This window comes from Nicotiana tabacum, chromosome 2 (assembly GCF_000715075.1).
Source record: "Nicotiana tabacum cultivar K326 chromosome 2, ASM71507v2, whole genome shotgun sequence".
NCBI classification, from domain to species: Eukaryota; Viridiplantae; Streptophyta; class Magnoliopsida; order Solanales; family Solanaceae; genus Nicotiana; species Nicotiana tabacum.
The window spans coordinates 101,520,765-101,541,601 of NC_134081.1; the positions used below are offsets into that span (position 1 = coordinate 101,520,765).

General features: G+C 34.4%; 2 protein-coding genes across 2 annotated transcripts; one reads left to right on the plus strand and one right to left on the minus strand.

Moving 5' to 3' along the window:
• Positions 1–8,140: 8,140 nt before the first annotated feature.
• Positions 8,141–9,322, plus strand: LOC107827404 (E3 ubiquitin-protein ligase ATL41-like). Its single transcript, XM_016654541.2, has one exon. It carries the CDS (start codon positions 8,411–8,413, stop codon positions 9,155–9,157), a length of 747 nt encoding a protein of 248 aa, XP_016510027.2. The 5' UTR covers positions 8,141–8,410; the 3' UTR covers positions 9,158–9,322.
• Positions 9,323–11,614: 2,292 nt separating this feature from the next.
• Positions 11,615–13,852, minus strand: LOC107827400 (PLASMODESMATA CALLOSE-BINDING PROTEIN 5). The gene is made up of 4 exons (XM_016654538.2): positions 13,175–13,852; positions 13,041–13,068; positions 12,108–12,241; positions 11,615–12,025 (listed from the first exon to the last, which is right to left on the minus strand). The coding sequence occupies exons 1-4, from the start codon at positions 13,518–13,520 to the stop codon at positions 11,970–11,972; spliced, it is 564 nt and encodes a 187-aa protein (XP_016510024.1). The 5' UTR covers positions 13,521–13,852; the 3' UTR covers positions 11,615–11,969.
• Positions 13,853–20,837: the final 6,985 nt, after the last annotated feature.

The following is a 20,837-nucleotide window of genomic DNA, read 5'->3' on the forward strand; positions in this document are numbered from 1 at the left end:
CTGAGTTTTGCCATTTTTGAACCTTCAAGCACGGTTTTTGGGGCGATTTTGAGAGAGAATTCAAGGAAAACTTGAGGTAAGTCACTTGTGATCATTTCTACTCCATAATATTGAATTATCATCGAATAATCCGACTAGATTACATGTTTTTGAGGTGTAAATCTGGGGTTTGAACTTAGGGATTTGAAAATAAGATTTGAATATTTAGAGGTCGAGTTGAGGTCGGATTTTAGTAAAATTAGTATGGTTAGACTCGTGGTTGAATGGGCTTCCAGATTTTGTAACTTTTGTCGGGTTCCGATACGTGGTCCCCACGAGCAATTTTTGAGCTAAATTTCAAATTTTTATGGAAAATTAGTATTTTCTTATGGAATTAATTTCAATAAATTTTATTGACTGAATAGAATGAATTGTGGCTAGATTCAAGGTGTTTGGAGGCCAATTCACGAGGTAAAGGCATAGCGGAGTAAAGAATTATACGGTTTGAAGTAAGTAATACTTCTAAATATGGTTCTAAGGGTATGAATCCCCGAATTTGGTATGATATAAATTATTTGGAAGTGACACACACGATAGATGATGAGCATGTGACGTGCACCATATAAATTGTGTCTTGAATAAACCCTGTGCGGTTGTAAGATTAATGAATTATGATATTATCTGAACATTTTCCACGTGTTAGAGAAATTGAGCTGAGGCTCCTATTAAAGATCATGTTTAGGCTATGTGCCAACATTTTGGGACATATGGGGTCGTGTTACTGTTGAATTAATTATTTAAAAATATACATTTCACACTCAGTAATATTTGTCCATTGTGAGGATATTTATGGGATTGAGTTGCGCGACACAACAGGCCATAATGGCTTTATACATTATTATTGTTCTGGATCGGGGCTGCCCGCCCGCAACATGCCTTATTGACTTTACTATTTTATGGATCGGGGATGCCCACATGCAGCAGGCCTTATTGGCTTTATTATTAAATGAATCGGGGCTGCCCACCCGCAGCAAGCCTTATTGGCTTTGTTATTATACGGATCGGGACTGCCCACCTGCAGTAGGCCATATTGGATTTGTATTACGCTTTGGCTGAAGGAGCCCCTCCGGAGTCTGTACACACCCCCAGTGAGCGTAGATGATCATCAATATTCGGGATGGACTTCCCAGGGCATGGACTTGCCTTACTTACTGTTTATATATATATTTGGGATGGATTTTCCCAGGGCATAGACTTGCCTTACTTAATTGTATTGTAATGAGTTATCTAGACATGGATCTTGTCACTATCATTTATATTTAGGGATAAATTATTCCAGGGCTGGATTGGCCTTATACGGTACTGAGTGACTGACTGTCAGTCGATGTGTATTGATATACGTGTTGGAACACCCCTGGGCTAGATTGGCTATAAACAGTACCGAGTGACCGGATAATTTGTGACCAGTGTTTACATGAGGTCTTTCTACTGAGATGTCATATGCCTCATATCATGCAGTATTGATCTATTTTACTTGTACTGAGTTTAACTGTTGAACTTGAAAGCATGCCTACATTTCTGTACCATTATTTATACTGGACTGTACCTGCGGAGCTCATCATTTCTTTTAGTTCAGAGGTTAGTCTTGTTACTTATTTAGTTGTACTCATACTACACTCTGCACCTCGTGTGCAGATCCAGGTGCTTTCGGACATGGAGATTTGTTAGATTTCAGAGTACTACCAGCTGGAGATTATCAAGGTAGCAGGACACTCTGTATTTGTGAGATTTTTTCCGCTGAATTTAATTATTATGTTTCAAATTTAAGAGATATGATGGTCTATTGAGATTGTCGGCTTGCCTAAGTATTGAGATAGGCCCCATCACGACATGTGAGATTTTGGGTCGTGACACCTTACTTTCTTGTAGTGACGCCAAACTTTACGCACGAGTCATAAATCACTATACGAACCTATTCCAAGGCTCGGAACCTCAAATGGATATCGATAACACCAAAGTCCACTTCAAATCAAACTCAAAAAAATTTTAAACTTTTAAAATGCCAACTTTCCATAATAAAAGCCGAAATGCTCTCGGACCGCCCGATACCCAATCCGAACATACGCCTAAGTTCGAAATCATCATACAAACCTATTGGAACCTTCAAATCCCGATTTCAAGGTCGTTTACTCAAAAGTCAAACCTTATTCAACTCTTCCAACTTAAAGTTTCTGAATTTAGAATTTTCTTTCCGAATCGACTCCGAACTTTCCGAAATTCAATTCCGACCACACGTACAAGTCATAATACCTGAAGTAAAGCTACTCAAGGCCTCAAATTACTGAACGACGTGATAAAGCTCAAAACAATCGGTCGGGTCGTTATAATAAATCCCATGACACGCTCCAAATATAGATCTTAAGACAAATTTCTTGATTAAACAGAATTTGCAAACTTAAAGTTTGATGACATTTGGATTTTGTGGAGAAATGACAAAGAATATCTATTTAAAATAAGATGAACGGACAAATGGAAAGGAAAAGGCAAAGAAAAGAGAGTACGTTTAGTGATTGTTGTCTCGTAGAGAATAGTTGTGACGGTTGGCATTGGACTCATGTATGTTTTTTTTTATTTAAAAAAATTACGGTAAATAGGATGTTAAGATAAGAGGGGTAATAAAGTAATTTAACTTTTTAATTAAAGATTTTAAAATCGCATATAAATTCAAATGTTATTATATATATTACTTTACTACTATTATAGAAGTGGTTAAGCGAGGAGCTTCGGGTCGTTCAGGGTGTTTTGGTAAATTCGATGCTTTTCACTTGCTAAGCTGGGTTTTAGTTTAAGTTAAAATTATGCTCCCAATATGCTTAGGGGTGTTGTGCAGTGCATAGCAAAAAATTGGACTCTTTTGCTGAGTCAATAGAAATATCAAGAGTTTCTCCATTTAATCCCACCTTATCAGTTGTATATCTTTTCGTAAATCGTGTATAGTCTTTGTCTCGGACCACGTGTAGAAAAGCCACACCATTGATAGTTATGACTATGTTTAAGTGTTTAAGAAAGAATTTCTTGTTAGTATGATAATTACATTATTTATTAGTATTATGTGTTTAAGAAAGAACTTCTTGTTACTTAAATTAAATCTGGCAGCAATATTAAATAGATATTATGACACCTGGGACCCACATCACCAACTCTAAATGTTACCCATCATTGAATAGTGTTTAATACTCGTTGAAGTTAACTCCGTTCTACTAATTAATTAGGAAAATAGTTCTCCTTTTGTATTCCTTTAGTATCATGATTTTTAGTCATCCATTGAAGGGGTAAGAAATACTCATAAAACTGCAAAAGGAGTAAAATAATTGCAGAAATTTGAGTTTACCATTTCTCACACATATGTCAAGCTCTTCGTTTGATTTGCTTGACTATGTGTTCTATTTTAGGACTAAAATTAGTTCAAGGAAAAGCTTACATAAATTGTTTCGGTAGTTTAAGCAAGTTGTAATTTTTTTCTTTCTTTTAGCAAATGTTATTCAATTAATTTTAAGCCTTACGTTATAAATTTTTTAAAACTATTCAAAGCGTTATAAATGAAAGCTCATCTATATTGTAAAGTTGAAGAAAAGTATTTTTGCTTTTTAATCCTATATTTTAACCATTGTTCTTAAAGTCAAGATTGTCGTTCTTGCCTTTGGTCAATTTGGAAAACAAATGCATGTTAGTAGACTCAGAAAGCATATGATCTACAAACTTTACATCTTCAACTTGAACAACAAAGTAATCTTTGTATTTATCTTTGTTCAAGTTCCCAATAATTTTTAATTTGAAAACAAGTTTTTTGCACTACAAATGTTGCACCATTTTTTTCATGACTTTGCGAAGTGTTGTAAAACAAGTTTCTAATGTTTTTCCCCTTTCTTTCTAAGGATATTGAAAATTAGGTTTATAAATTTAATAAAAAAAAGGCCGGATAGATTTTTAAGTTTTGATATTAAAAAAAAACATGAAATATAATTACTATCATTATCTATAATTAATGTTTGTTATATGATGTAATACACTATATTAACTTATGAATACACATAAATCAAATTAAAATTTAAAACTAACAAGCTAACATTTAGAAAGGTAATTAAGTTTGATAACGAGTGAATAACTTTTGAACTTATACAAATGCCATCGAGATACTTTTCGCAGAAAGAAACTGAAAATATAACAAAATAGACATTATCTTGAGTTCCCTAATCATCATAATTAAAATTATTAAATTGATTAATTATATCCAAATTTGCAAAGATAGAGTCAACGATTCGAGATTGGGCTCGTGCGCAGCACGAGTTTATAGATACTAGTATATATATATATATATATATATATATATATATATATTGCATTTGAAAAAACAACTCAAACTATCATTCCATAAATAATTTCAACCAAAACTAGCCTAGCTAAAAATAAAATATTTACCAGAAAAGACCCAAATATCATTTTAATCCAAACAATTTTCAATTAATATCAGTGTTTAAAGCATACAGTGAGCTAAGTGAGTTTCGGAGAATCGAACACCTTAATTTGATTTAGAAATCACTATTAAATGTTACTTTATTGGATTGGGTCGAATGATTAAACTAAAAACGCCATGGACAGCCATTGAAGCTTGTTTAAGCTTGAATTCAAAAATGTGAATTTTCGAAATTGGTATTTATTTCGAGTGGGTATTATTGGAATATATTAGGTACATCTTAAGAAGTGTGAATCTCAATTTTTGGACGATTTGGTAGAGATTTTAGGTGGTTTGAATTGAAATTTGAGCGAAATTCGATACACAAGATGAACATGGAAGACGATGATACGTGTATCTCACTGTGCATCTCCGTGTATCTTTTATGTATCAAATATATATCTCTTGTGTATCTCATGTATATCCATGTATACATGTATGTGAGATACATGTTTGATTCATTTGTCCTAGAAAACGTTTTAAAACTTGATTTCAACTACAGAATTTTGACTCAAAACTAGTCCAAATCACCTCCAATCTTCCTCAAATTTTGTATATTGACTCATCTATATGTTTTTAATAAATTTCAATCATAACTATTGAAAAATATCCCTTTTTGCTTAGGTTTTTACAATCTAGTATTTTTTTTTTCCCATTGTGTTTCATCTTTAATTTGTTACCTCATCCATGAAATTTTCTTTCCGTCTTCCATTTAATGTTGCTGATCACGTTTAAAAATATGGAAGGAGATCTTTGTGTGTGATTTCTTGGAGAGAAAGAATCTTTATTTATCTAGATTTTTAATTTTTGTATGCGCTTGGCTAGTTTTAGTAAGTATGTGATTAATGGTTAGAGGTTGGTAAGTTTGGATTTATTTTGGACATTTTCGTAAGATTCTCTATGTATTTTATATATAAAAAATATATAAATTTTATACATTTTTGCGACTACATGATAGTAATTAATTATTAGAGGAAGAAGTTACAAATTTCGGTTCTTGAATAAAATTACTTACAAGACTTGTTTGCAATTCTCTAGGATAAGGCACCAAATCAATCAAGGGTTGTTACCTTTACTATTAAATTTGAAAAAAATTCTTTTGATTATTGAGGTAGAGATACATAGGTATTTTTCAATTAAAATTCTGTGTTTGTGTCTCGGGTTCACATGGAATCAAGTAATTTAACCACATGAATTCTAAAAAAATAAAACTACATGCTATTTAATTATGATTAAGCTAAGTAATTTGCTTGTGCTTGATACAAACGATAGCGTGGAATTTTTTTTTCCCATTGTGTATTGTCAATTCCCATACTGCACTAATTTTGGCAATTTGTTAACCGACTTCCGCTGTTGGCATAAGCTTTTACTACGACAAAGGAAAAACATTTGGACGAGTTTAGCTGGTAGTGTGATAATGGAAAATGACAAAGTAAGCACACTAAAGAGTTGAAATTCTTGACATGCTTCTTATAAAATAAATAAACATCAAGATACAAAGAAATTTCAAAACCCTTTGAGGGGGCTTAACAAAGAAAGTCTTAGAAATTGACAAAAAAAATTATGGGTCAGATTTGCTAAAAAGTCTGCTGCTATGACTTAACAGCCAGAATTTGCTGCATCCAACGTGAAGTACAAGTTTATGATGTGAAGACGAAACCTTTTTTCTTGGTCAAATCGAGCAACGATTTTCAAAAGAGGGAAACTTCTTACTAATGCTTTCCAAATTGTTACGCCATCAATTTTATTTGGTTATAACAGAAAATATTAACGTAATGAAACAAAGAATACCTGTTTACGTCATGTAAGAGATTTCTCTTACTGGTCATTTTTCTGCAAAGAGGAACTTGGGTGATAGTTGCTGTGTTCTTGCCATATACTATCTTAATTTTAATTTAAACAAAATAAGTATTAAAAAAATGTCAAAAACAGTGAAAAGTTAAGGTAGTTAATTTGGAAGTCAATAAATAATAGGAAGGCACGACTACTAATGTAAGAGTTGAAGCAATTTCTTGATTAAGAAAATAGATAAATTTCAAAATAATTTAGGACAGACGTAAATCAGTTGAAGTCTAACAGAGAAATATGCAATAAATTGTAAGATAAACTATCTTTGCATTTACTTGCACTTTTTCTGTTATCAATTAGGTTGAGATTAGAAAATACATTGCATGGCTAAAACTCTTCTTCGTTTGTTTGGTACGATGAAAATATTTTCTAAATAAATATTTTTAACGATAAAATCGTTTTTTTGTTTAGTTATCGAAAACATCGTTGAGGAAATATTGTTTTTGACAAATTAAATATTTGACTCTTACTTTATATTATTTGCTTCAACCAACACATAGACATTATTATCAATCGTCTAACGCCCAATATTTCATGAAATTTTCAATGTGAACTATTATCAAATTATTAGACAATATTATTAATTCTTAATAAATATTTTTTAAAAATACTGTTACTTACCCAAAAAACCATATAAATATTAATAATATTTTCTCAAAATTATATTTTGAGGAAAACATTTTCCTTGGTATCAACACAAATTAAAGAAGATATGGTCCATCACTAGGTATTACCTACTGGCAAGAAATTTGATACTCCTTTTAAAAAGAAAGTAGTTTAGGTCAAAGTTGAAAGTGCTGGCTCTTCTTTCATTTAAAGGGAAAGTTAGATTTGGTAAAGTAACATGTGAATTAGGACAAAAATAAGAGCAAGTCGAAAATAATTGAGTAAATTCATATTCGCGTCTTAAGTTTTTCTCTGAACATGACGATACTTCTATTATATTTTTGAACTATATTTATAAAATCCACTTTAGCTCAATAAAATTGTGGTTCCAAATTTTTAAAGTATGTCGTCATTTTTTTACAATTATAATACTTCTAAGTTTTATTTCAGTTTTCAAGAACTTTTAGATGCAACTTCAGTGAATAAATAGAGAGAAAGTTTCGAGAAAATAATTAATTGAACTTTAATAGCATATAAATGCAATTATACAAGCAACATATTAAAAGCATCAATTTTATTGTAACAATTTTCTAGTGGAAAAGTGACTCTTATAGAAAGAAAAGAAAAAGGTATTGAAGTTTAAAACCAAAATTAAAGGAGAAAATGAGATGTATAATTTCAAAGGGTAAATCTGGCCAAAAATAATAATTCATAATTCACCAACTAGATTTTTCTCTATTTCGAAAAATAAAGTAATTACTGTGCCGTTTAAGCATTACATTTTAATGATTCAACAAACTTCGTTAATACTTTACTAATTTTCTGAGAAACAAAAGAATAATACTGACATTTGGAACAATGGGTCCCTATACTAGAAAACCCAAATATGACACCATCGTTATTAAATAATTAAATAAAAATAAGTTTTGCTAACCAAGAGTAGGGCTTAAAGTAGAAAACCTAAATTGTTTAGGATTTGATATTTACTAGTTTTAAAATTAAATAAGAATAGAAAATCTGAATTATTTATGATTCAATATTTGTTAGTTTCTTTAATTCATGTCCATATAGAATTTTTAGCAAAATTCATATATGGAAATAGGTTTTCTAGTTCTACTCAAAGTGGGATTTACAATATTATAAATAGAGGTGCTAACTATTTCTTGTAGTTAAGATTCAAAATTCACGAGTGAATGAAAAAATCTCATACCCCTTTCACTTTTTAGTTTGCAAGATTTCTTCCAAAAAGAGGGTCAATATTCAACAAGTCAATCCCATTGAAAATATATACTTCTTCGTATACATACATGGTTTGTTTTCTTTCATTGTCTATAGCTATAGTATTACCAAACCAAGACCATCTTTTAAAAATCTGGTTCTTGAATTTGTCTTAACCAAACATAGAACCACTCCTATAATATTGTAACAGCCACCCCTTCTACTCTCCTCACAGCAAACAACATCATGGGCTTTGACGATAATGATCACCCGTTTTTTGATCACCAGAGAACAAAGAAATATGATCTTAACAGCAAGATCATGTTAACAGCCATAATTTCATTATCTATAGTCATTTTCTTCGTTACCCTCCTTCATATATACGCAAGGTGTATACTTAGACGCCAAGCTCGACAGCGGGCGGCGCTTCGACAATTAAGCGCCGCCCAAGTCGAGCTACCCAAACAAGGACTCGAACCGTCTGTTATAGCTTCGCTTCCTGTATTTACTTTCAAGCAAAATACTGATCTGGCAGATGGTGCTAAAGAAAATTATTCTGTTGAGTGCACGATTTGTTTGAGCGTTCTTGAAGATGGTGAAACGGCTAGGACTTTGCCTAATTGCAACCACATTTTTCATTCAGAGTGTATTGATAAATGGTTGGTGTCTCAATCAACTTGTCCAATTTGCCGGACTGAGGCGGAGCCCCGGCTATTGCCGGAGCCCCGAGAGGGCATTGTAGGCCGCACTCCGCCCTCGGCGCCGCCGCTCGAGGGTGGTGATCATTCCTTTGTAGCTATAAATATTGAAGGGAGTTCAGATAACGGATTAACACAGCCTTCATCATCATCATTAGCTAAAATTAGTGGACCAAGTTCGAGATTAAGCTCGTTTAGGAGAATGCTTAGCAGGGAAATATCATCAAGACGACTTCAAGCTGTTCAATCTTGTGGTGAAGAAGATGGTATAAATGTTGATCTTGAGAGACAGTGATTATAGTGCATTAGGTATGAATTTTGATGTTTATTTCTTTGTTCAAAACTTCAAATTCGAAACTCCATGGTGCTTCACTTCTTAGCCATGGGAACAGCTCTGTCCCATAGCTTTCTTGTATACACACATAAATTAAAGTACATGACAAAAATAGATGATTTATTACTCCGGCTACAGTGTTCTACAATTGATTTTCCAACAGTACATTTTAATTTGAAGGGAGGATTTTGGTTACATTATAACTAAGTTTGTATATGTCATCTACTAATGAGTTTAACTTTTTACATTTTCAAATCATTTAAATATTAATTACAGGACAACTATCCATAAACAGCGGAATTAGTAATTGAAGAATAAGATAAGTGGCATCCTATAGCAAGTTAAGTTGTATTGATTGTGCAAAACGTTCAGTACTTTTGTCAGTGGAAATAAGTTAATTCCTACAGTACGTTAAAAGGAAGTTCATATAAAGAATGGTGACAATAGTCACTTCACTTGGTGGATAAAGGGGAAATACTGGAACAGGACTAGAGGGTCTATTGGATTAACTAAGGTGATTATGATTTGCTTTGGTCCAAGAAATGATTATTATGGTATTTGGTAACCTAAAGATGAACGTGATAATTAGTCATATTGATTAAAGAGAATCCAAGAATTAGGTGAGGCTGTCCCCTTTTTAATCTATATATAATACTGATCGTACTTTGCGTATTTTATCAACCGTTGACCTAAGCTGTATATATTCAAGTGGCAAAGCATACCAAAATTTGTTCAAAAGCGGCCGGCTTCATCTTCCAAAGTCAGATATTAACAAAAACAGAGTCCATTGTCCAACCGTTGACCAAGTTTTTCCAATTTGAGTTTTACGTAAAATAAACATTGGTACACAAAAATTGACCATAATCGAAATCCAATGCATGGTTATTACTATTACCTTTTTCAGGTAGCTGGTCTAGTACTGATAATAGGTCCTTAATATGGAAGTAGTAATTTTAAGTTCATTTTTTGGGCTATATACGTTTTTTACAATTGAACACAAAGTTGATGGTGTCATTTGCCTCCATCCAATTCTTTCCTTCGAATGTTCAAACAGAGTTTTCCGTGATAAGTTTTATTTTGAAGATTATCTAAGACTAAGAGGATAGATTGTGACATACTACCGACACGTTTTGAAGCCGTGATAAAACGCGTCACTAGGATCTAAGGCATGTATACATATATACCTAGCATCTTTCCCGTGTTTTGTAGACATAGGATTTGCCTAGGATGTCACATATCACTTCTATAAAAGTTCTGAATTTTTTCTAACATTTCTTCCTTGCTTGAACTTCATTAACTCAAACCAAAATTAATACGAGGTTAGTCAACTAAAAGGTTCACTTAACCAAAAATAAGCCCTTCTGGGGAAACTTCGGCTTTCTAGGCCCACATATAGTTGCAGCCCAGTTTTGTACAATCCATTGACCCATAAATTTCATTTCAACAAAGAGATTCTGATGCTACTCATTTTTGAAGAATTAACCCAAATAACCATCCACCTAATTTGTTAAACTAAAAATAGTTATTGGATGTATAATATATATATATATATAATTTATATATAATATGTGTATAACCTTTTTATAGTCAATATATAATATATGTATACCGACTAGAAAAAGGAAACAATGAATCTGACCGGCTATTTTTGTAGCAATCCCCTCATTTTTTTAGTGAGATGATGAAAATGACCAGTTATTCACTAGCACCAGGAAGGACATACTACGTTGACACAGTTTATTATAAAGAAAGATGCACCTCAGCCTTGCACGTACAGTTAGGTCTCATTGGGATTAAACTTTAAGAGGTCATTTGGTAGGATGTATTGGGGAAAATAATACATGTATTAAGTTTTGGTATTATTAATTCCTTGTTTGGTTGTGTTTTTCAACCATTGTATAACTAATATGTATAACAAAGCAAACCATGGCATTACAGTATTAGTTATACACTCTATTTAGTATGATCCTATGTCTAACAAATACATAGCAAACCATGACAGCATTATAGTACTAACATAGTTTTTTATACATAGATAAACATGTGTACACCCTTATGTTCTTCAATTCTGGCCTTCAATATACCAAACCAAACAGTGTATAAGAAATAATCCCAGTATAACTAATCACAAGATCACTAATACACCTTACTTAATACTACCATTCTTATACACCCTATCAAACGACCCCTAAATAACTGGAATGACTAGTCCACCCGGAGTCCAATCCAAGACTCAGATAAGAACCAAAAGGTAGAACAGCTAGCAACTCATTTTAAAGATGAATGCTCAGATTTACAATGGTAGTTCAGACTTGCAATCAAGGAGAAAGTTCTAATTGCATATCTAAAGGTAGAATTATATACCACATCATTGATTAACGAATAAGAAGACATATTTTTAGGATATTTCTTCAATTCTGGCCTTCAATATACCAAACCAAACAGTGTATAAGAAATAATCCCAGTATAACTAATCACAAGATCACTAATACACCTTACTTAATACTACCATTCTTATACACCCTATCAAACGACCCCTAAATAACTGGAATGACAAGTCCACCCGGAATCCAATCCAAGACTCAGATAAGAACCAAAAGGTAGAACAGCTAGCAACTCATTTTAAAGATGAATGCTCAGATTTACAATGGTAGTTCAGACTTGCAATCAAGGAGAAAGTTCTAATTGCATATCTAAAGTTAGAATTACATACCACATCATTGATTAACGAATAAGAAGACATATTTTTAGGATATTTCTTCAAATCTGGCCTTCAAGATTTTGGAGAGCCCGTGGAACTAACATCAAATACCTGCAGCAGCTCTTGAGCTGCCCAACAAAACTGTTTACTCTACACTACATACAGTGGGATTGAGACTAGATTTCTAACGTCGTCACAAAATCAGCAGACCTGAAAACAGCAAATTGATTGCCATCAAGATATAGATCCACCTCCTGGGAATATAACTGCTGCTACTCAAATCTTCTGAAGCCGGACCTAATCCCACATTCGTTGACCCACTAAAATTTCCACTCCCATTTTTGCTGCACAACGATGCACAAAGATACCTCAAAAACTGAAGTCTATACCGGAGATCATAAAGCAAGACCAAAATACTACAGAGAAGATAGATACTTTTCTAATGGTTTGAGAAAATCCTACAGATAAATGTGATAAAACTTGCGATGTATGTAGTGTTTTATCCGATTCAACTGGATTACAGGAATAAGAAGATGATTAGTACATTCTTTCTGATCCTATCCAGCAAAATTAAGAACCACATCAACATAACCAAAAAACCAACCAAATAAGGCTCTCATGACTCAGAGGCGGACCTATGCTAAAGAGGTGTCACTGGCACCTGTAAAGTTCGACAACCATTTCATGTATATATGTATATGTCTCTAAAAATTAGTGATATATTAGTAGTGGACACCCTACATACAATGCAGATTTTAGTTAAATCCAAAGGTGTACCTCCGACCTTCAAATTCTAGGTCCACCTCTGTCTCATGTTACCCGCTAAAGTAGTTTCTAATTAATAAGGCCTATATAGATCAAGAGCAGAGCCATAATAACAACCTTAAAGCATATTGCAACTCTTCTTCATTCTTTTTTCGCAAAGTTCAGTTGATATCCTCGAACATGAATCAAATATAAGCTTTTATTCTATTTTGATTGATTCTAATACTATTCCATTTTCCTTTTTTAAAGTGATTAATTACCGTATAAAACTCTATTTACTCTACTTTAAGTTTTACTCATAAGATTTAGTAATATACTAATAAATAATTCACATTTAAGGCAACAGTAAGATCTTCTAGCACAATCGATAACAGTTACCTGGATGGAAATTTACATCCACCATGACCTGAAAAAAGTTTATACAACAAAAACAGAAATCAGAAAAACAAATTAAATAACAATTTCAGTTACGAAATTATACGGAAATGAAAGTTTAAAATTAAAGTACTCACTGGGATTTAGAGAAATGAGAGCAGCGTTGTTATCGAAATTACAAGCATCCTGAGTCATACCATGCCTGATGAAGTAATCATTGAAAACATACGACGCCGTTTTCTGTATGTCGGAAGCATCATAGCAAGGTCCACCGGGTTGAATAGGCCCACAATTAGCACCTCCAGGCCCACAAGCCCAATCAATCGCCGACTGAAGTGCAGCATCCTCTGCGTTGTTCTTTGCCACACACCACAACTCAATCGTCCCCCCTCCTCCTCCTCCGCCGCCGCCGCCGCCTTGGGCAGCACAGAGGGTGGAGATTAGAGAGAATAGAAGGAGTGAAAATGAGAATTTGGGAGACATTTGTTTTGTTCAGTTACAGGAAGTGTGATAGGGAACGAAATGTAAATAAGGAGGTAGTCGTTTAAGAAACGGTTATACAAATATAATATAAATATAAATATGAAGAAATTGAATAGAGACTGAGAATATGACCGTTGGTTTTGTAATAGATAGAGATCTGAGAAGTGCTAAGAAAAGACTGGAGAAGCCTAGAGAATAGAGAGTGATTGTTCAGATTTTCTTTTGTAAACACGACAAGAATGTACACACACAATACACTATGTGAGTTATTGGTTTCATTTGTTGGAATCCAAGTATGACTATTGTCTTACTTTTTTCCCCAATAGGAAGTTATAAAGCTTTTTTCTTTAAGGGAAAAGAAAAGACAAAGAGGTACCTCCGACTCAAAGGTAAGTTTTATAGGGTGATTGTTTGATGGATTATGTTGTATTGGACAGAGTGTTGTCAAGTAAAAATTGCTCTTATTCAGAAGATGAAAGTAGCGAAAATAAGGATACTGGGATGGGTGTATGGGCAAATTAGGAAAGATATGATTAGGGATGAAGGCATCCGGGACAAGGTGCGAGTACGAGAGACATGATGCGGGAAACGAGGTTGAGATGATTCGACAATGTGAAGAATAGATGCACAAATGCCAAAGTAAAAAGGTGTGGGGGTTGGCTATAGTGGGGCCAATGAGAGGGAGAGGTAGGCCGAAAAGTATTGGGGAGAGGTGATTAGACAGGACTTGACATATTTTCAGCTTCGCATGTTAGGGTAGTAGGTTAATATAAGTAGTCGAGTGTAATTTTTTTCGTACCTGTATTGCTTTTCTGTACCCGTAGACTAGTATATTCTCGTATTTCCTATTCTTAAATTTCTAATACTATTTAACGTTTCTTGTTTCGGTTATCTTTTTCTGGATGTGGTTACTGCTTCACTTTACATAGATTCTTCTTTGGTGTCTTTCTTTATCCAAACTGTTGTGGTTATGCGTTTTTTGAACCAAAAATCTATCGGAAATAGTTTCTCTACCTTCAAGTAGGAATAAGGTCTATGTACACTCCCTCATAGAATTATATTGGGTATGTTGTTGTAGTTTCTAAATCAGAAATCAACGTAAACACACGCCACTCCTGATTAAATTTTTTACGTAATAAACAATGAGAATAACTAAATCTTTTTTAAAGACCAAAACCACAATTAGGGGCGTTTTCGACTTGGATTGGTTTTTCCCTTAAAGAAACCAAACCAAGTAAGTTGATTCTTCAAATATTGGAACCAAACCAATTAAGTCGATTTTTTATCGATTCGATTTTTGTCGGTTTTTCGGTTTTTTCGGTTATTTATCATTTTTTTTTCTTAAATATGAAACATATACTACAAAACACATATTCAGATAATTATATTTTCAACGTAACACTATCAAACCAATTGTTATTGAGAAATCTATCATTTACCAAGATATATTGATGATAATTGAATCAAACAGTGATGAATAATTTAATTACTCAATTAAAAATCGATTATTTTTAACATGAAATAAATTCTTGTACTTAGCAAAAGAAAAATACCAATCAAACTAGAATGTAAAAGCAAAGAATTAGATTATTATAATAGCAAAAAATTAGACTAAAAATACAAACAACTAATATGTATCATAAAATTTTAAAAACTTTATATGGAATATATATATATATATATATATATATATATATATATATATATATATATATATATATATGTAATAATAAATTTAAATAGCTACTTCTATAGTCGGTTTGATTCGGTTATTTTTTAATTAAAACCAAAACCAAATCAAATTTGTGCGATTTTTAAAATTTAAAATCAAAATCAAACTAAACCTAAAAAGTATTAATTTTATTTATCGGTTTGATTCGATTTTTGATTTGATTCGATTATTCGGATTTTTATGAACACACTCAATTGCAATAAAGTTTCTTCTCGATTTCACCACCACCACAGTAAAATATGGAAAAGAGAAAGCAAGTCGCGTTTTCTTTTTCCACCGACACCAACTTTGAAGAGAAGAAAAATGAAGCAAAAACGAAAAGGGTGCAAAATGGGAAATCAGATATTCGAGTATAATTTTATCTTTATTACCAATTAAGTGAAGGTTTCGTCTTCTTCGCTTTTTTTCCTTCTTTTTTCTTTATTTAATTCATGGGCCCCTCCTCCCAATAAACTTAGAAAAATTAATGAGTACGTTTCTTGTATAAAATAAAATCAATCCGCACATTTTTTTTTGGGTAAATAACAATCCGCACATTTGGAAATTGGAACGATCAAATTTCTCTCCAAGTTACCAACGAAGTTGCGGGGAGAGTTAAATATTTCTTCATTTTTAATAAGAGGTTTCATATTCAAGTTGAATATGAAATTGTCTTTATTAGGGATTACTTTACCTTTAATGTGAGATTTCTCATCACAAATTTAAATTTAGTCGGGTCCCAATACGGATACCGAACACTAGATAAAAAATCAAAAAAAAAAAAAGTTTCTATCCAAGTTTCCGTTTTCCCTCTCAAAATTAAGACAAGTTGGAATGTGAAAAATCATCATGTAATTATTCAACAGAGGTTACAATAAGAACAATTACATCTAAATTCAACCTTGCAAAATCATCCAGAAATTGTTACAATTTTCTGTTTGTATGCTTGATTTTGATGCGACTAGGTAATCCTAACACTTACTGAATAAATTGATAGAAATCAAACAATAGAACTATTAAGCAGAAATCGGATATTTCTAAATGAACTCAACATTTACAACATGAAATAACATCCCAAAACCGGTAGTACAAGTCATAAGCTCTACTGAGTTTACTAGAAAAAAATCCCTAAATACAACTGTTCGAAATAGAAATTAAATAGTACAAGTACAATATCATAAGGTGACTCCGAAGCCTGAGAATACGACGACAGGTTTACCTTGAGTCTCCACAGCAATGCTCGACCAGCTAGCTAATAATCAACAATATTCGAGGCACCTGGATCTGCACAAAAATATGAAGAAACGTAGTATGAGTACACCACAGCGGTACCCAGTAAGTATCAAGACTAACCTCAGTAGAGTAGTGACGAGGGACAGTCAAGATACCTACCAGACTAAACAACCTGAACAAATATGAAGGTGAACTAACAGAGAAGCAATATTAATATAAAGCTAAGCACGATAAGGAATACAAAACAATACTTGCAATGATACACATGTAAAATCAATATCTAATACGAAGCAGTCAGGTAATAATGTTGTAGAGTAAGCTTATCACAGTCAGGGATTTAGACTACTTATTAGCGCCTTTTAACTTTTGTTTTAGTCTAAAAGCATTGAATTGTGTTCCCAAAACTAATGAAATTGTGTAAAATTATAGGAATGCTGGAAGTTGGGCCCCTGAGGTGAAATCCGTCTAAAAAAGGAGCAGTATATACACAAGGCAATAAAGGGCACAAAAGCACACAATGTGCGGTCCGCAAAAAAAATCACGGACCTCAGAATTCCATCTGCGGCCGCAAACAAAGAAGGAACAATTAGCAGGCATTTGTGCAAATTGCGAACGACACATAATTATGCGGCCACAAAAGCTAGGCTAGGAGTCAATATGAGAGAGTATGCAAAAAGACCAAGTCCAGAGCCTCAGTGAATTGCGGACCGCACAAGATTTGTGCGGCCGCAGAAGATTGCCTTGCGGCCGCAATCTTAATATTGTGGACCGCAGAAGATTATCTTGCGGCCGCAGTTCTAAATCTGCGGACTGCAGAAAAGTTGCTCCAGGGCCGCAGTTCAGAATTGTGCGGCTGCAGAACTCCAACTCCTGCCAGATGAAGAAATCTGCGGTCCGCACATGGAATTGTGCGGTCACAGAACCTCCCGAGGGGTATTTTTATCCAAGATTTTCAGCCTTGTATAAATAGACGAGTTTCACAAAATTAGGTCAAGTTTGAACCTCTGAAATTACTATAGCCATTTTTCTTTGCCATTTTTGGAAGTTTACTTTGCTTTGGTGTATTTTACAACAGATTTAATCATTTTAAGCTTTCATTATGAGTTTAATTAGTCTTTCTTCTCTATTTTCTTCAAACCCAAGTATGAGTAGCTAGATTTTTACTAGGGTTGTGACCCAACCCTAGTGTGTAAACCTTATGAGTATCTAATTTAGTGCTTGTTTATGATTGGGTGTTTATTATTTTGCTTAGTTCATGCTTTAATTGTTGAATTAATGGTTGCAAACATTAATTCATGTCTATTTGACTTAGTCTCTACTTGAGAAAGAGAGACCTAGTCTAGGATAACTTAGCGAACAAGGAATTGGGTAAATCAAGAGATTGATTAACCCAATTAAAGGGTTCAACCTAGAGATAGCAATAACCCGACTTGAGCTTTTATTAACTGTTTAGTGTGATACCCATTTGGTCTTGAGAAAGCCAAATTGGGCAAAACCACTCTCTGACCGAGAGGTATTGAGTGAATAATTTAGAGTTGGTTGATATAATACACCCCAATCAATAAAACAAGCATTAAAGTCTTTATCTCATCAGGTAAACACCTAGAAAATGGTCACAACTCTAGGCTTTTTATCAATTTGGAAAAACCTCCAAAACAATTATCTCTAGTCTTCTTTCTTTTTTTTGCAATCTTTAGACTATTCAGGCTACAACCAAATCCGGCCGTTCTTTCTATTGCTTTCTTGATGGGTATTCGGGCTACAACCAAATCCTTATATCTCCGGAGGATCAAGAGAAAACAACCTTTCGCCTTCAAGCGGATGCCATTTGGCTTATGTAATGCACCGACGACTTTTCAAAGGTGTATGATGGCTATCTTCACGGACATGGTGGAGGACTACCTTAAAGTTTTCATGGATAACTTCTCGGTAAATGGAGATTCTTTTGATGATTATCTTGCAAATTTAGATAAAGTGTTGGCAAGATGTGAAGAAACAAATTTGATGCTGAATTGGGAGAGAGGCATTATCCTTGGCCAAAAAATCTCAAAGAATGGAATTGAAGTTGACAAGGAAAATATTGAGGTGATTTTTAAACTTCCACCTCCAACTTCAGTGAAAGGTGTGCGGAGTTTGTTAGGCCACGCGGGGTTTTACCGACGCTTCATCAAAGATTTATCTAAGGTGGTGAACCCGTTATGCGAGCTTCTTGAGAAAGATGCTAAGTTTAACTTCAATGATGGTTCATGAGAGCCTTTGAATTGTTAAAGTTAAAGTTGACAACTACTCCCATCATCACCGCTCCAAATTGGAGTGTCCCTTTTGAACTCATGTGTGATACTAGTGATGTAGCGGTTGGGGCTGTTTTGGGGCAACACATCAACAATATTTTTCATCCGGTCTACTATGGTAGTCAGACCATGAATGGTGCCCAAGTGAACTATACCGTTACAGAGAAAGAGCTCATTGCCATTATGTTTGCAATTGAGAAGTTCCGCCCGTACTTGATGGGTGCGAAAGTCATTGTCCACACGGATCATGTGGCACTTAATTATCTAATGAGCAAGAAAGATTCCAAAGCTCAGTTGATGAGATGGGTGCTTTTGTTGCAAGAGTTTGATATTGACATCCAAGATAGAAAAAGGGAGTAAAAATCAAGTGGCGGACCACTTGTCTCGTTTGGAGGAGGAGGGGAGGCCGCATGATGGACTTGCAATCAATGACTCTTTCCCCAATGAGAAACTCTTGGCTATTTCAATAAAGGAGGTTCCATGGTTCGCAAATGTTGCAAATTTCCTCGTTTGTGGTATCATTCTGGATGAGTTCTCTTCAAACCAAAGAAAGAAGCTCAAACGGGATTGTCAAAGTTATTATTGGGATAAACCATACCTTTTTCGGATTTGTACTGATGGGGTGATTAGAAGATGTGTACCGGAAGAAGAGCAAGGTAAAATTCTTGGGGCTTATCATTCTTTGCCATATGGTGAAGCAAGAACGGCGGTCAAAGTGCTAAGTTGCGGTTTCTATTGGCCCACTCTTTACAAGGATGCAAGTGATGTAGTGAAAAGATATGATGAAGGTCAACGGGCCGGTGGAATCTCGAAGAAAAATGAAATGTCTCTCACTACCTTTTTGGAGATTGATATCTTTGATGTGTGGGGTATTGACTTCATGTGTTCTTTTGTGAGTTATTGTGGAAACACCTACATCTTGGTCGCAGTTGATTATGTGTCCAAATGGGTGGAGGGCGTTGCTCTACCCAACAATGAGGCGAGAAGTGTGGTGGAGTTCTTGAAGAAGAATATTTTCACAAGGTTTGGTACTCCGCGGGCTATTATAAGCGATGGGGGGTCAGGTTTTTGCAACAAGGCTTTCGACACTTTACTTGGCAAGTATGATGTTACTCATAAAGTCACGACTCCCTATCATCCACAAGCTAGCGGTCAAGTGGAAGTCTCCAACCGGGAGATAAAGAGTATTTTGTCCAAAACAATGAATGCTAACTGGACGGATTGGTCCAAGAAGCTTGATGATGCATTATGGGCCTATCGGACGACTTACAAAACACCTATTGGAATGTCGCCATACCGGTTGGTGTTAGGCAAAGCTTTTCATCTTTCGGTGGAACTTGAGAACAAAGCCATGTGGGCTCTAAAGAAGTTGAATCTTGATTGGGATGTAGCCGCTTACTTGAGGGTTGCACATTTGAATGAATTAGATGAGTTCTGGTACCATGCTTATGCAAGTTCTTCCTTGTACAAAGAAAAGATAAAATATCTTCATGACAAATACATTTGAAACAAAGAGTTCAAGGTGGGCGATCTTGTGTTGCTGTTTAACTCAAGGTTGAGGATATTTCCCGGAAAGCTAAAGTCTAAATGAAGTGGTCCCTTTGAAATTGTGGGTGTGATGCCTTTTGGTGCATTGGACTAGAAGAATAAAAACAATGAGGTATTCCGAGTCAATGGTCATAGGGTGAAGCACTATTTGGGAAAAGTTGGAGATGGCCACGTCGTGGCGGTCATTCATTTCAACTGATGGTATTCTGCGTCGTGTCGCGACGTTAAATCAGGCGCTTCTTGGGAGGCAACCCATATTTTTTTTTCTTTTCTTTTCTTCTTTTGTAGTTAGGTGTTATTTTTGTGCTAACTTGATTTGAAGTGTGCTATAGGGATGAGGGTGCTTTACAGGAACGGTGGACAAATATCTGGATAAGTGTTGCAAGATTTTCGGACCGCAATTGAATTGTGCGGATCACATATTTACATTTGTTGCAGCAAAAGTGCTCTGCAGCCGCACAATTGTCATGCGGATCGCACAAATGGAAGGTGGAAAATGCAACTCTCTGAAGTTGTCCTGTCAGAAAAATGGCC